Source organism: Bos mutus, chromosome 9 (genome assembly GCF_027580195.1).
Source record: "Bos mutus isolate GX-2022 chromosome 9, NWIPB_WYAK_1.1, whole genome shotgun sequence".
In the NCBI taxonomy this organism is placed as follows: Eukaryota; Metazoa; Chordata; class Mammalia; order Artiodactyla; family Bovidae; genus Bos; species Bos mutus.
Genome location: NC_091625.1, coordinates 65,448,914 through 65,466,625, shown reverse-complemented (window position 1 = coordinate 65,466,625; position 17,712 = coordinate 65,448,914). Strand labels below are relative to the sequence as shown.

Below are 17,712 nucleotides of genomic sequence, written 5' to 3'. Positions count from 1 at the left end.
CTGAGGAAAGTATCCCTGTGTAGTTGTAGTTGTCCCTAGGAGAAGGTGAATTTGGGACCTTCTTACACTGCTATCTTGAACTGCCTCCAGTGGGGCTCCAGATGTGTGGTCCAGATCCTTCCTCAGGGAGGATGAGAATTGGGGCTTACCTCTGATTGCATGATGCTCTGCTGGGGGTGGGGTTAATGGCAGGAGATGACTCAGCCTTTCTTACTGATTTGAAGGTGGGTACTTTCTCATTTGTCAGATGTGTAGGAGTCATTCAGCTAGCTTCTGGAACTCTTTCAGAGGGAACTGCTCCATATGTAGCCATATATTCCATGTGTCTGTGGGAAGAGGGGACCTCAGGAGCCTCCCAAGCCTCCATCTTGGTCGACCCCCAGTTCCAGCTAATTAAATTTTAGACTTTTCCTCACCCCTGATTGCAGGAAGGACCACAAGAGCCTGGCTTCACCTGTAGGTCCTGAGGGTCTGGATGCTGCTGATTGCTGGTGGCTGTGGTTGAGCAACTCCTGGACCATTAGAGGGACAGGGGCAGTGATAGCTGGCTGATTCCTGCCTTCTGGTCTCCATTGGTGGGGTTGTAAAGGGTTTGGAGTTAAAATTTTCCTATATCAGGAGCTTTCTATTTTTGTTCCTTAAAAAGCATTAACTAAATCACATATCCTTTACCCCTGAAGTGAATAGTAATAATCAAATGCTTTCACACACTCCTTTGTTGTTGTTTTCTGCTCAGTAGTTCTGTATGGAAGTAAAAGAAAAGCACGTGGAATCTGTTAGGATGTACTCTCATCCATTATCTGATGGAGGGCTATTGCTGTCAGGTGTGAATCACCCTCATTGATTTGCTTTGATTCTTTAATCCATTATTTTTCTGGAACAGTCTGTGGGTAAGGATACTTGCTGTTAAGGATTTTAATTAAAATCAAAATGAATGGGCAAATCACCATATGTTTTCCTGTAATCTAAGTTTTTATAACTTCATGACACAGATTTTATTTTTGTGTCATTTTGCTTCTGCCTCTTTTTCTTAGTTTAAAGGGCAATACTGCTGTAATTTTGGTTGGGGCATTTCCAGGGACAGTTGAAAATCTCTTTGGGGCATATTACATTTAGAGATGATTATAGCTGGAAAAAATTCTATAGCAAAATGTAGGCATTACTTACACATTTTACTTACTATACCATTAAGAAGGGAGAGCTTTTTGTCAGTGTTAGCATTCATTTTAGGCAAAAACAGAAATTCCTAGGTAAGTCTTTACTATTTTGAAATAAGAGATCTGATTAGAGGCTCTTAGCTTCCAGAACAAACTCCAAGACATACAGGAAAATAAGTCAATTATTGTACTGTGTACCTTTAGGATTAGTGTCTTCCATTTTAAAAAGCTGTTATTCTGGGCTTCATGTGCATCTCCTTGTTTTGCTGAGAAAAATTCAAAGCCAATTAGGTGCAAGTTGAAAAGAATGAAAATCAGTCACTTCAAGAAGAAGCGTTTAGGAAGATAGGAGAGACCATAACAGTTATCTTTTTACTTTACCTGTGATGGGTTGTTCTTAGCAACAATAGTTACATCTCTAGTTAGACTAAGTTCTCCTTCCTGCTGAAATTAAGATCCTGTCTCTATAGGGTCTTTCATCTGAGAAAAAACCTCTGATGATCATTGTAAATTCTCCTTTTGCCTTCAGTTTTGAATCTGGTAATAAACTTTATAACTATCTGAAGTGGACCTGTAACTGACATACATTTGGTACCATAAAAATGGACATTCATTCATCCATTCATTCTATACATATTTATTGAGCACCTGTTATTTGCAGCACTATTTTTGTTAATAAATTTAATTGAAGGATAATTGCTTTGCAATATTGTGATGGCTTTTGCCATACATCAACATGAATCGCCCACAGGTACACATGCATCCCCTCCATCCTGAATCCCCCTCCTGTGTTCTTCCCCACACTATCCTTCTGGGTTGTCCCAGAGTGCCAGTTTTGGGTGCCCTTCTTTATGCATCAAACTTGCACTGGTCATCCATTTACATATGATAACGTACATGTTTCAGTGCTGTTCTCTCAAATCACCCCACCCTCACCTTCTCCCACTGAGTCCAAAAGTCTGTTCTTTCCATCTGTGTCTCCTTTGCATGCAGCCCCATGTTAAGTAATGGAGGTACAGCAGTGAACAGAAAAGAAAAAAGCCCGTCTCTTATGGATCTTGCATTCTACTCAGAGAGACAGATAGTAAACAAATAGACAAACTATGCCAGATGGTGATAAAAGATAAAGTAGGGAAAGGAGGTGTGAAGTGTGGAGGTGAAAGTATAGATAGAACGGCCATGGAAGGCCTTCTTGAGAAGGAGAAATATGAAAAAATGCCTGAAGGAAGTGAGAGATTGAGCTATAAGATACCTGGGGAAGAACATTACAGAAAATGCCCCATGGTTTGCAGTAAGACCTGTGATTGGGAGCACAGCAGACACAAGTGCTGGAAGCCCACTGTTGACTCCTTGCAAGGAGTAGTCCATACCACAGAACTGATCCTAACACCTTAGGAACCAGAATCGGTATGAGGACAGTGCTTGCTCTGGTGTCCTGAGCCCTGTCTTTCAAATTAAGCAGTAACCCTTGCTTTTCATACAACCACGAGATGGAAAGGTCACAATATATTCTTTTTTAAAAATTTTTATTATATTGGACTATAGCTGATTTGGGCTTCCCTGGTAGCTCAGCTGGTACCAAATCAACCCAATTCAATTCCTTGGTTGGGAAGTTCCCCTGGAGAAGGGATAGGCGACCCACTCCAGTATTCTTGGGCTTCCCTGGTGGCTCAGATGGTAAAGAATCTGCCTGCAATGCAGGAGACCTGGGTTCAGTCCCTAGGTTGGGAAGATCCCCTGGAGGAGGGCATGGCAACCCACTCTAGTATTCTGGCCTGGAGAATCCCTGTGGACAGAGAAGCCTGGCAGGCTACAGTCCATGGGGCTGCAAAGAGTTTGGCCAAAAACAAACTTCTTGGCCAACCTAACGCAATTTTGTGTTAGTTTCAGATGACCATCAAAGTGATTCAGTTACACAGATACCTGTTGCTTTTCAAATTCTTTTTCCATTTACATTACTACAAGATATTTAGCAGAGTTCCCTGTGCTGTACAGTAGGTCTTTGTTGGTTATCTATGTTATACACAGTAGTGAGTGTATGTTAATCCCAAACTCCCAATTTACCCCTCCCCTCCTCCTTTCTCTTTTTGGTAACCATCAGTTTGTTTTCTCAGTCTGTAAGTCTGTTTCTGTTTTATAAATAAGTTAATTTGTATCATTTTTTTAATATTTCATGTATAACCATTACAATATTTGTCTTTCTCTGACTTACTTCACTTAGTATGATCATCACATTATTGCATTCTTTTTAATGGCTGAGTAATATTCCATTGTGTATATGTACCACATCTTTATCCATTCATCTGTTAATGGACACTGAGTTTGCTTCCACGTCTTGGCTGTTGTAAACAGTGCTGCAGTTGAACATTGGGGTGCATGTATTCTTTCAAACCATGGTTTTCTCTGGATATTTGCCCAGGAGTGGGATTGCTGGATCATATGGTAGCTCTATTTTTAGTTTTTTAAGGAACCTCCATACTTAAGTGGAGGTTAAGCCACTCCAACTTCATAGTGGCTATGCATTCTCACCAGCAGTGTAGAAAGGTTCCCTTTCTCCACACCGTTTCTGGTATTTATTGTTTGTAAACTTTTAATGATGGCCATTCTGACTGGTGGTGGGGGTGGGGGGAATGGGATGGGATAGTTACTCTCATCCTCCCCTAGATTGGAGAACATAATGTATGGAAAAACAGATCATAGCAGTGAAAACCGTGCAGCTGTCAGCTCTCTTGTTTGATTCCTTTCACTAGAGGTCAGACAAAGGGAAAGTTATTTTATTATGATGCATTCTATCTGGAATTCCCCTGGGCAGTTTTCTCTTACTGTACTCTCTTGCTGTAATGGTCTCTAAGTAGCTCAGTCTCTAGACAGGACAGAAGTAGCTGTTTGGCTGTATTAGAAACCCCCGTGGAAGGCTTTTCCTTAACCAACCAGGTTTCTTGGAGCCCCCACTCACTCTATGTAAACCTCTGTTCTGACTTCCTCCTGAGAAAGGGTACTCTGGGGAAGACCAGAGGCTCTGTATTCCTCTTTTCACTGAAATGCTTGTGGCCATGAAATGACATAGAAATAAAACTTCAAGAGAGTTTGGTTGTTCCTGGAATCAGATGGAGCTCTCTGAAGTTCTCTGAAAGGGGCTCAGAGTGAGAAAGTTATCTGGGCTTGGGCCGCGTGTCAGAGGATGAGGTAGAGGAGAATTAACAGAGATAATCTGAGGAAGCAGAATTTCCTCTGGGGGAGAATGTGAGTAAGCAAAGCTACTTAAAGCATATTGTCATGAGAAACGTGGATTCCACATTATCAAGAGAATGCGTGAAAATGCCACTGGACCATGGGGATTCTAAAATTCTAACCACAGCTCTCCTCATTCCCACTCTCCTCTCTCTCGTGACGACTTTGCTGAGGGCTGAGACCCTCTCGGGTCCCACGTTATTGTTGCTTTTTGATCAGCTCCCTGGGTCACTAGAAAGCCAGGGTAAGGGACTGGGCTGGGTTAAAGGCACACTCCTCTACCTGTGCCCACCCTAGGCTAGGGGGCTGGAGGACACATGGGGATCCAGCCACCACTGGCAGTGTGAGAGCTGTCCTCATGCGAACCCCTCCCTAGTAAACAGATTTGAAAATGAATCAACATGACTAAATTCTCAACTGAGGACTTACATAACGCTGGCAGGTCATTTTAGAATTGGCTTTTGCTATTCAGGCAGTTGATGAAGTAGAGGAGGCTGAGCTGTCATTTATCTGCAAAATGATGCTTTGCAGTCTGTGCCCCCATAACTGAGATGCTATTGTTACATGTTAATTGCTTTTGTACACATGTGTTTTTTGGTATTTGTCCTTATGTCTTGTTAGGCTTCATTTCCATTAGTTTTTAAGGTAAAGTCTACAATTCCTGTTTCTCAGGCACTCTTAACCCTGGGCAAGATAAATTGGTTTTGCATCCAGAGTACTGAATAAATGCCATTGAATGAACTGGGGCTCTGTAACAACTTAAGGGGCGGGAAGGGGTAGGTGGTGGGAGGGAGAATCAAGAAGGAGGGGAAATATGTATACTTATAGCTGATTCATGTTGATGTATGGCAGAAACTAACACAATATTATAAAGCAATTATCCTTCAATTAAAAATAAATAATTTTTTAAAATGTCGTTAAATAAAGGTTGTTACCCTCTAGGCAATAGTATATTTAGAATAAAAGTAAGAATTATGCAAAGCAAGTTGCTAATCTGACTTCTTCATATTAGAAAGAGTGCTATATACACATAATTCAATTAGAATAATGCTTTGTATTTAAACACATTCAGTGTATAAGTTCTATTCACCTTTTTAAAAATTGCTAGGCATCCTCACTGTATTGCCATGTAGGTAAACTTCTTTGAATAGATCAGAAAATGTAAAATAGTTTAACCCTGTTGCTTCCCCCAAACTTAAGACCTTATGATGAATGTGCCAGGTTGTGTAGCCAGCTCAGTCTCAGCCCCATGTGAGAGACACACACTAGTGACTATTACCTGTGATAGGATCAAGGAGGGACCTGTGTAGAGAAGCACAGACAGAAAAATCATGGGGTTCACAGGAGGGAGCAGGCACATCATTTGGGGAGATTAGGCTTTCTGAAGGAGTTGATGTAGGGAATGCACTTTGAATGAGGGATAGACTTTCATTATCTCCAGTTTGGGGAAAGTTGCTCCAGCCAGGTGAAGGTATGGGCCCCTGAAAAGGTGTGAGTATTAAGAAACTATGCCTAAGGGTTCAGGCAAATACAGGAATACAGTGTCGCCTAGACTGGTTGGAAGCATGAGTTTTAAAGTAAGGATCAACTGGGAGAAAATGACCGATTAAACAATCAGATCAGATCAGATCAGATCAGTCGCTCAGTCGTGTCCGACTCTTTGTGACCCCATGAATCGCAGCACGCCAGGCCTCCCTGTCCATCACCAACTCCCAGAGTTCACTCAGACTCACGTCCATTGAGTCAGTGATACCATCCAGCCATCTCATCCTCTGTCGTCCCCTTCTCCTCCTGCCCCCAATCCCTCCCAGCATCAGAGTCTTTTCCAGTGAGTCAACTCTTCGCATGAGGTGGCCAAAGTACTGGAGTTTCAGCTTTAGCATCATAGATTGCAAACGTGAGCTACCTTCTTCTCAGATGCCAGATATTGTAAAAGTGCTTTGTATATTGAATCTGTTCTCATGTGGAAAAGGTCAATTCTATTTTTGTTGAAGTATTTTTTGTGAAAGAGCAATATTATCAGAGGTACGATAAAGCAGATTCTATTAGAAATGAGGCCCAGGCAAAGACTGAAGGTAGAAGAGCACTCAGGAGGCCATTTGTATGTTCTTTGCAGGATGTAGTGAAGACGTGAGTTATGCCAGCATGAACATGAGTGAAAAAACAAAACTGGGTTGAGTTGAATCAGATGTCATTTTAAGCTTCATCCTGTAGTTTCTGCTAAAAATTGGATTTTCTAACTCAAGACACTTCAGTCTTGAGGACTTAGACAGCCTGATTCCGTCTTAAATTCTTCCATCGGGATGTAGAACCAAGAGTCAGGAAGGCTGGCATCTCCGAGTGTTACCTGAGTCAGGAGCCTGAAGACATGGACTCTTCCCTCATTCCTTGTATTAACTGTTCCCTGTTGTCCGATAGTTCAAGGTTGTCTCAGAAGACTGTGACCATCCTCTCTCATTTCATGTATCAAAAAGCACAGATTCCTTGAATGTTTAAATTTTATGTTGCTATGAAATACTAATCCCAGTGTTAACTGTCTTACAGATTCCATTGTGATTGGATTTTGGGTTGGCCTTGCGTCTTTGTGATTTTTATGTTTTTTGTGCTGACTCTGCTGACCAAGACAGGAGCCCCACACCAAGAGTAAGTTTGGGCTGTTTCTAAATGTCTGTTAAACCCCACAGGGACTTGAAGAAACAGAAACAGTATCCAGGGGGTGGGGTTGCTTCTAATGGGTGGAGAGCTGGATTTGCTGTCCAGACCCAGGTGCTGGTTGGGTGGGACCTGTTTTCCTCCTGGCACTCTGCCTCTTGCTTCTGAGGCTTCTTCTCAAGTGAACCCTCGTGCACCTGGGTTTCTTGGTCTTTCCTGTAGTCTTAATGCTGATCCTGGCTTGCTGTTTATTTTGAAAGATTACTAATTAGGATGGATTTTCTCCTTATTCCCAAAAGAATTTAGGTGACTCACCAGACTGAAAACGATGAAAAAGGACAATAACAAAAATAGGATGAAAGCTAGCTTAAAAAACATTTCAAGGAGCAGAGAAATGATACTCGACTAAATTGTTTAATTATTCACTGAATTCAGCACTTAATTTCCTCAAAATGAGATAAAGGATTATAAAATTTTCATGATGTGGTAAAGAACATCTGTGATGGGCTTTGGATTTATGGAGGAAATGATTGCATGGATGCTTAATGAGTGTTGAATAACATCAAAACATAATTGGTAAGTTATGGTTTGCAAAAACTCAGAAATGTTTTAGAGACTTTTTAAAATCCCAACTCTTCCAAAAAAAGGAAAAAATAACAACTTGTTTGATACCTTGTCAGTCAGTTCCAGAAGGCAACAGATAGCATATTCAAATTAGGTAATTAGAAGAGCTTTTAAAAAAATTAATGTTCTTATTGAAATATGTTGTGTTAATTTCTGCTCTACAGCAGAGTGACTCAGTTACACACATATTTCTGTTTTTTTAGTATTCTTTTCCATAATGGTTTATCCCAGGATACTGAATGTGGTTCTCTGTTTTATACAGTAGGATATTTCTTTTTATCCATTCTATATCTATTAGCTTGCATTTACTAGTCCCAAACTCCCAGTCCATTCCTCTGTTACCTTGGCAACCACAAGGCAATATCTATAAGTCTATTTCTGTTTCATAGATAGGTTCATTTGGGCCATATTTTAGATTCCACATATAAGTGATGTCATATGGTATTTGTCTTTTTCTTTCTGACTTACTTCACTTAGTATGATAATCTCTAGTTGCATTGATGTTGCTGCAAAATGGCATTATTGCATTCTTTTTTATGGCTGAGTAATATTCCATTGGATATATGTACCACATCTTCACTATCCATTCATCCCTTGATGGACATTTAGGTTGTCTCTGTATCTCAGCTGTTGTGAATAGTACTGCTGTGAACATAGGGGTGCGTGTATCTTTTTTAATTAGAGCTTTTGACAAATGGACTAGTCACAAGTTGTGGCCTGGGAAGAGAGCAGCCCCTCTTCCTGGATGGGGCAGGATGCCAGGGCTCAGAACACTGAGGAGTAGATGCCCAAATCTGAAGGGCCCTGATTGTCTTTCAGGAGCCCTGCAGAGAGACTGGCTGAGAGGAGCAATGACCCAGGTCAAGGGACACAGCCCAGTGTGACCTCTTAGGGAGGGAGCCTCCGATAAATACCCAGACCTGTCTTTCCCCATCTCTCCCCTTTCTCACCACTGCTCCCCGCTGGCTGAGCACCCCACCACTACCAGTGGCCAAAGCCTACATCAGAGGTCAGTTTCCCAGGGCACAGAGCAGGGTGGGGAAGGGTAGGGAATGACCTGGGAGACTAAATGGAAGAAAGTGAGCTCAAATCCTCACATTTCCATTCAATGTCTCCCTTCATCCTCACAGCCTAGCAGTGGTGTTCTCATTGTATCTCATCACACAGTCTGCAGTGTCTGCTGTTCAGTCTTCAGCCTGCACTTGAACTCTAACAACTAGTCATAGATAAAGGGAACAGTTCTGCCCATCACATAGCTGTTTTCAGACATTAAGGTCTGGGAGAAAAATTCAAACACATGTTAAATGAACGTAAAAGACCATTATATTGAAGGCTATGGAGATGGATGGTTGAGAATCTCTGGAATAGCCACTAAAAAAATATGAACTTCCCCTTTTCTGTCTCCTTGTTTTTGTAAACATCTGCATATGTCTTTGCTTCAGCATATTAGTCCAAGGAGTTTAGAAATATGGTGTAGATTATAGCAGTAGTAAAAGAAGCTGAGGACAAACTCAAGTTATAGCACATCTGGTAGAGTGATTGGGGAATAGTAAACCCCTTTATCTTCCTTCTCTTCAGATAGCCAGATGGACCTTTGCATGGTTATTGAGATGTACTTGTTTGATATAAGATGCACGTGATTTTATAAATGGGAACACCCTAGCTCAAAAGGGAGCATGACTTCCTGTAATGAGTAATTTTGTGCTTGTCTAGGCCATGATATTTGGTGAAACATTATTCTAGATGTTTCTGTGATGGTTTTTTTTTTAGGTGAGATCAGTCTTTTAGGAAGACTGATCATCCTCCATAATGAGGGTGGGGCCTCATCCAACTGCAAAAGGCGTTCCTAGAAACAGATGGACCTCTGTCTAGCAAAAAGGAATTCTGGCAAAGGACTGCCTTCAGACTCAGACTGCAGCTCTTCCCTGTGTCTTCAGCCTGTCCAAACCCTACAGATTTTGGACTTGCCTGTCTCCACCATCACATGAACCAATTTCTTAAACTAAATCTGTCCCCACCTCACCCTGAATGGATAGATAGATAGATATAGAAATAAATGTGCACAGGCACATACACACACACACTCACACACTCACACATACACACCCAAACACCCCTGTTGGTTCTGTTTCTCTGGATAACACTGACTAATACATTGACTTAACATTTCACGTTGACCCTGGGTAGCTGAGGCTTGTTTTTCCCCTTTTCCAGTTGGCAGTTTGTCCTTCTAATAGATGATTTCTCTTTTGATGGTGATTCTTAGTCATCTCAAAGAACAGGGGTCATTGTAATCCTACATGCTTTTGGTGAGGTTAAGGAGCAAGTTTGACCTTTTTATTTTTACTTTTAATGAAACAATGGATGAGCCCTCAGGGCCACACTTTAAATGTTTTTCTGAAGCAGTGTAAGACATGCATTTGGCTGTAGTATATCCAAATCAAACTGAATGATACAGACACATGGAAAAATCCCTAAATGGAGCAGTTAACAATGGTTTTATATCTTAGTAAACTTGACATTTATTTGGCAGGAAATATTTTTTGTAAAATAGACATTATCCAAGCAGCCAACTTTAAAATAAAACAGTCAGTTTTAAGTTTGCCCCTGATAATTAGACATGGAGGACATAATGATAAATCACTGAGAATAATGCTAAGAACATTTTTTGACATTTACCATCTGTCAGGGTCTGTTAATCACTTTATAGTATAATCTCACTAAGTTCTCACTGAAAGATGAAGTAAATCACATAGGATTTATCCTGTAAAATCTCACCTTACAGATGAGAAAAAAGAGACTGAATCACTCACATAAGGATTCACAGGTTTTAAAAAAATTATGCATATTAAAAAGCAGAGACATTGCTTTGCCAACAAATGTCCATATAGTCAAAGCTATGGTTTTCTCAGTAGTCATGTATGAATGTCAGAGCTGGACCATAAAGAAGTCTGAGTGCTGAAGAATTGATACTTTTGAACTGTGGTGTTGGAGAAGACTCTTGAAGAGTCCCTTTGACTATAAGGAGATCAAACCAGTCAATCCTAAAGGAAATCAGTCCTGAATATTCATTGGAAGGACTGATGCTGAAACTGAAGCTCCAATACTTTGACCACTTGATGCGAAGGGCCAATTCATTAGAAAAGACCCTGATTCTGGGAAAGATTGAAGGCAGGAGGAGAAGGGAACGACAGAGGACAAGATGATTAGATGGCATCACAGACTCAATGGACATGAGTTTGCGCAAGCTCTGGGAGACAGTGAAAGGAAAGCCTGGCGTGCTGCAGTCCATGGGGTCTCAAAGAGCCAGACACGACTCAGCGACTGAACAACAACAACAAATGGAGCCAAGCCTCAAACTAAAGTCTCTTTGAAGCTCCTGTTGTTACCCCTACATTAAATGACTTCATATCAGTAATATTAAATCTTTTTCTCTTACAGCAAAGATATTAGCAAGCAATAAGATTTGTTTTCTTTTATCACATATTGGATCAAGTATGGGCTCTGGAGTCAAACATTTCCAGATTTACTGGAATGATTTACTGGATTCTTAGTCTGTCTGTGGCTCAAAGGGTAAAGCGTCTGCCTGCAATGCGGGAGACCCGCGTTCAATCCCTGGGTCGGGAAGATCCCCTGGAGAAGGAAATGGCAACCCACTCCAATATTCTTGCCTGGAGAAACCCATGGACAGAGGAACCTGGTAGGCTACAGTTCATGGGGTCGCAAAGAGTGGAACACAACTGAGCAACTTCACTTTAGCCTCTCTGTACTTGATGATTCCTCACTTGTAAAAATAAAGTAGTATCTGCCTCCTCGGGGTACTGTAAAGATTGAGTGAACTGATGCCTATAGAACTGCTAGTATGCACTAGCCTCACAGCAGGCAGCCCTCAGTGAAGGTTAGTCCTCCCCTGCATGGCTCATGGCATCCTGGGGAGAGCAGAGGGCTGCAGGTAAAGAGTAGGAAGGAACAGAAGATTCTCCTCCTCCCACAGGACAGCCAGGCCCTAAGCTTTCATGTTGGAGCTACATGTGCCAAATGTGACTCATTCTACCCTGGCTTCACCTCACCTTGGGTATGTCTCTCAGAAAAAGTTGTTTTTCAGTTGCTCAATCGTGTCCAACTCTTTCCAACCCCATGGACTGCAGCATGCCAGGCTGAACTATCTCCCAGAGTTTACTCAAATTCATGTGCATTGAGTCGATGATGCCACCCAACCATCTCATCCTCTGTCGTACCCTTCTCCTCCTGCCCTCAATCTTTTCCCACATCAGGGTCTTTTTCAATGAGTTGGCTCTTCACATCAGGTGGCCATAGTATTGGAGCTTCATCTTCAGCATCAATCCTTCCAATGAATTTTCAGGACTGATTTCCTTTAGGATGGACTGGTTTGATCTCCTTGCAGTTTAAGGGACTATCAAGAGTCTTTTCCAGTACCACAGTTTGAAAGCATCAGTTCTTTGGCACTCAGCCTTCTTTAAGGTCCAATTCTCACATCTATACATGACTACTGGGAAAACCATAGCTTTGACTCTATGGACCTTTGTTGGCAAAGTGATGTCTTTGTGTGAAGAAAGAGTAAGATGATTTTAGAAAGGAGACTAAGTAGAGAGTCTTAGTCATGGCTCGAATGTCTGAATTCTAACAGCTTTAGGTAACAAGCTCTCTGGATTGTGGGTCACAAAGAACAATTGCTTCAAGTAAGATATCAGGCAGCATCCTTTTGGAATATGACTCAGTTCAGTTCAGTTCAGTCGCTCAGTCATGTCTGACTCTTTGCAACCCCGTGGACTACAGCACGCCAGGCCTCCCTATCCATTACCAACTCCCGGAGATTTGGTTATGTCTCTCAGAAAAAGTTGTTTTCTTTGGTGCTCAGCTTTCTTTATAGTCCAACTCTCACATTCATACATGACTACTAGAAAAACCATAGCCTTGACTCTCACATTCATACATGACTACTAGAAAAACCATAGCCTTGACTAGACAGACCTTTGTTGGCAAAGTAATGTCTCTGTTTTTTAATATGCTGTCTGGGTTGGTCATAACTTTCCTTCCAAGGAGCAAGCATCTTTCAGTTTCATGGCTGCAGTCACCATCTGCACTGTTTCCACTGTTTCCCTATCTATTTGCTATGAAGTGATGTGATCAGATGCCATGATCATAGTTTTCTGAATGTTGAGTTTTAAGCCAGCTTCTTCACTCTCCTTTTTCACTTTCATCAAGAGGCCCTTTAGTTCTTCTTCACTTTCTGCCATAAGGATGGTGTCATCTGCATATGTGAGGTTATTGATATTTCTCCCGGCAGTCTTGATTCCAGCTTGTGCTTCAGCCAGTCCAACATTTCTCACGATGTACTCTGCATATAAGTTAAATAAGCAGGGTCACAATATACAGCCTTGACATACTCCTTTCCCAACTTGGAACCAGTCTGTTCCACGTCCATTTCTAACTGTTGCTTCTTGACCTGCATATAGATTTCTCAGGAGACAGGTCAGGTGGTCTGGTATTCCCATCTCTTGAAGATTATCCCACAGTTTATTGTGATCTACACAGTCAAAGGCTTTTGTGTAGTTAATAAAATAGTAGATGTTTTTTTGGAACTTTCTTGCTTTTTTGATGATCCAACGGATGTTGGCAATTTGATCTCTGGTTCCTCTGCCATTTCTAAATCCAGCTTGAACATCTGGAACTTCTCAGTTCATGTACTGTTGAAGCCTGGATTGGAGAATTTTGAGCATCACTTCTGAGTAAGGCCCCCACTCAGAATTGACTAGTGTTGAATCAGCCACTTAGTTCTATCTTTTTCTCCATGGAGACATCCTAGGCAGACTAAATTGCTGACCTATGGAAAGAGTGCATGAATCCCCTTGGAAGGAGTAGGACATAAGGATGGCAAATAGGCTTCTTCCCTTAAGTTTACAACTTGGGATCATTTTAGCATCAGAACTTCAATTCCAGAGTCACTGCCTACTCAGTGGCTTCTGTTAAGGAGAGGATGTGTCATAATGAGATTATGAGACAGGAGTAAACAGCTTTCTAAATCTCACTGTAATGCAACACAGGTTTACACTGTATTCAAGCTACATCTCTTCTGAGGGTTGGCAAGGGGTGGACCGATGCTTCTTCATCGTAGCTGCAGTGTTTCTAAGGTTCATCCTCCTGAATTGCTGTGACAAGCAGTGGGGCACGTGGAGAACTCATACCTGCTGGTCTGTTCTTCAGCCAGGAAGTGGCACGCATCCCTTCCTCTCACAGCTCATTGGCCAGGACTGGCCACACCCATCTGACCACCCGGCTGGGGAGGGTAATCTGTGTGCCCAGGAGGAGACTCAGATAAGGGTGAGTGCTGGTAAAGCAGAGATCAGAGGGAGAAGGACTCTTATAAAGCTGCCATCATGCCTTTTTAAAAAGCTTTTAGGTCTAAGAAGTAGCTTTAATGGGGATTATTTTCCCATGGAATATCTCCTGTTGTATGGAGTGGGTGGACCCTCTCACTTGAGTCCTTTATAGACAGGATAAAAAGAATCATTTTTTCCTGTGCTTTCTCCACTGAGGAGCCATTTACTCTCTTTGCCATCTTGTTAAAGCACCGTAATTGCCGCATTGTCATAAATCTGCCAGAGAGAAGGAGTAAGGGAAAGAGTTGGGTTGCATTTTATGTTGAATATTTTGTACTTCTTAAAAAAATAAAGATCAACTCTCAGACATCGTACACCTCAGATATCCTCATTTTGTGTAGCCTTTGCTAAGTGCACTTGTCTAGGTGGGGATGGTCTCTTTTTTAGGGATGAGGACGGTATTGCTCATGATCTTGCAAAAATGGAAATTGCATCTTACCTGGAGTTGCAATTTACCTGGGTACGATTCTCACCCAAGCATGGGTACAGCGCACCTAAAAGCTAACAGCTGGAGATAATGACCAAGGTCACAGGAACCAGCTGAATGCAGACATAGCAGGTTGTTCCTCAGGAAGATCTGTTATTCTGAGAGGTCTCCATATATCAACAGGTAAAAAATCCAACTGCTTTACATGTCTGATTCAAGTTATACACCTTTATTCAGGAGTTCCTTTTAATTCTTCATCAATTAAGAGGTATTTCCTGAGTGCACAGCTATGACTTGCCCAGACATGCTGAGGGTCATTCTAAGGTAGTATAGTCTTTCCTCAGAGACTGACATCTCTCTGGCAAGTCAGAACTACCAATGAAAGCAACCAAGAGGCACTTACACACACACACACACACACACACACACACACACACACACACACACAAGGGTTTGGTTGGTGCCTCTGCTAGGGCATGAAGCTCTCAGGACAGGTTATGGCTCCAGAAATAGTTATTATCATTTTCTCACCGGTGGTTCATCTCAAGAGTTTTCACTCTTAGTAGGTCTTTGTTTGGCTTAGTGAAAGTGAAGTCGCTCAGTCATGTCCGACTCTTTGCTCCACTCCTGTGGACTGTAGCCTACCAGGCTTCTCCATCCATGGGATTCTCCAGGCAAGAATACTGGAGTGGGTTACCATTTCCTTCTCCAAGGGATCTTCCCAACCCAGGGATTGAACCCGGGTATCCCGCATTGGAGGCAGACACTTTAACCTCTGAGCCACCAGGGAAGCCCATTGTTTGGCTTATGCATCTCTAAAAGTCCACTGGAAGTCCCTGCCAGAAATCGTAGGTGCCTGCTGGACTGCCCACCACTTTTTTGAGTGGAGTAAACCTGAGAGTAGTGAGGGCTTGCTAAGACTGAGCAGTAGGCAGCCCATTTGTAAAAACTCATTATAAATCTGTAAAATTCCTAAGGGAGTAACGCAGAGCCTTACGGGTGTTTTCCCTCAGCCAGTGAAAGTGGCAGAAGTCTGATCTCCTGACTTGATTTGTCTTAGGGTCACAGAGGAAGGAGCATGTCCCTGAATACTGGAGGTGGCTGTGCCTTTCACAGGAATCAGGGCTCCTGAACACCTGCAGATACAACTGTCCAGGGTACTGATTGAGGGTCTAATGACAGCAAGTCCCTTTGAGAGATGCAGAGATGAGTGGAATACAGCACAGCAGTATATAGGAGAGAAACGATCACACCAAACAGCTCTGACATGAGACAGGAAGGGCCGCACCCTGTATGTGATTGACCTGTTTACTAAGTCGTGTCTGACTCTTTGCGACCCCATGGACTGTAGCCCACCAGGCTCCCTGTCCATGGGATTTCCCAGGCAAGAATGCTGGAGTGGATTGCCGTTTCCTCCTCCAGGGGATCTTCCCAACGCAGGGATCAACCCACAACTCCTGTGTCTCTGCATTGCAGGTGAATTCTTTACCACTGAGCCCCCTGGTAAACCGGTGTAAGAGAAGATTGATTAAATAGGACAGGAGCCAAGAGAAGGGGAAGATTCCTTCTTGTTGGGAGATCAAAAAGTCCGTGGAGGCAGGGACATGGGAGTTGGATAGCAAAGGACAGATTTGATTTTGATAGGAGTAGAAGGAACAGCACGAGCAAAGGCACAAAAGGGGACCATCCTGAGGGCTTTGGGGGACAGGCAGGTCCCATGTGGCTGGACTGTAGGCTTAGCAAGGGGACTGGTGGGAGCAGACACCAGAAAGGCCATGTGATGTGGGAGTGGACTCTCTGAAAGATCAGGAAGAAGGATTTGGAGAATCGGTGAGTTTGTGAGCAGGGGACTGTCATGGAAGCAGATGAGGTTCCCTGCAAGTGCTGGTGGACTGGATGGGTCCTTATGAGGGAGAATCTCCCATCTGGTTCAGAGACTACATGACACAAGCCAGAGTGAGAAAAAAAGAATCGAAACAGTCTGAACAGTCTTTTTACTCTGACTGGTGGAGTTTGGGAATATTGCAATCAATAGAATAGGTCCAAATTGCATTTCTTATAACAAGCTGAAAAGGAGGAATACAGATTCTTAAATAAGTGAAACTAATGATTTTTAGATTCTACCAAAATTAACAGTTTTCATTTTTCTAAAGTTAGTACGACACAGGAGAATTTCTTGCAAACACACTAGCTTGATCTAAATTTCATGATGACAAGGTATAGAATAGGTAGGACTGTGACAAATATAATGAAAAGCACTAAAATTCTTGGAGATTATGAATTTTCTAATTTTCTGAGTCTGTCCAGGCTCCTATAAATACCATGGATGTTTACTAGATGATTTGTTAAGTAACAGAAGTCTATTTCGCACAGTTTTGGAGCCTAAAAAATCCAAGGTTAACGTACTGGCAGATTCAGTGTCTGCTGAGGACTTGTTTCCTGGCTCATCAATGCTAGATTTCTCACTGTGTCCTCATATGGGGGAAGGAACAATGACTCTCTCTCTCTCTCTCTCTGGGGCCTCTTTTATCTGGGCACTAGTCCCATTCATTATCTGAGCCACAGTCAGCTCCTGGTCTTGTTTTTGTTGACTGTATAGAGCTTCTCCATCTTTGGCTGCAAAGAATATAATCAATCTGATTTTGGTGTTGACTATCTGGTGATGTCCATGTGTAGAGTCTTCTCTTGTGTTGTTGGAAGATGGTGTTTGCTATGACCAGTGCATTTTCTTGGCAAAACTCTATTAGTCTTTGCCCTGCTTCATTCTGTATTCCAAGGCCAAATTTGCCTGTTACTCCAGGTGTTTCTTGACTTCCTACTTTTGCATTCCAGTCCCCTATAATGAAAAGGACATCTTTTTTGGGTGTTAGTTCTAAAAGGTCTTGTAGGTCTTCATTGAACCATTCAACTTCAGCTTCTTCAGTGTTACTGGTTGGGGCATAGACTTGGATTACTGTGATATTGAATGATTTGCCTTGGAAACGAACAGAGATCATTCTGTCATTTTTGAGATTGCATCCAAGTACTGCATTTTGATCTCTTTTGTTGACCATGATGGCTACTCCATTTCTTCTGAGGGATTCCTGCCCGCAGTAGTAGATATAATGGTCATCTGAGTTAAATTCACCCATTCCAGTCCATTTTAGTTCACTGATTCCTAGAATGTCAACGTTCATTCTTGCTATCTCTTGTTTGACCACTTCCAATTTGCCTTGATTCA

At 42.2% G+C, this 17,712-nt stretch overlaps 1 protein-coding gene across 1 annotated transcript in view; it reads left to right on the top strand.

Moving 5' to 3' along the window:
• MRAP2 (melanocortin 2 receptor accessory protein 2) overlaps positions 1–17,712 on the top strand; it is a 63,058-nt gene that overhangs the window by 31,632 nt on the left and 13,714 nt on the right. Inside the window, 2 exon segments of the mRNA XM_070377141.1 lie at positions 6,933–6,962; positions 6,965–7,031. Coding sequence (XP_070233242.1) covers positions 6,933–6,962; positions 6,965–7,031 — 97 coding nt within the window.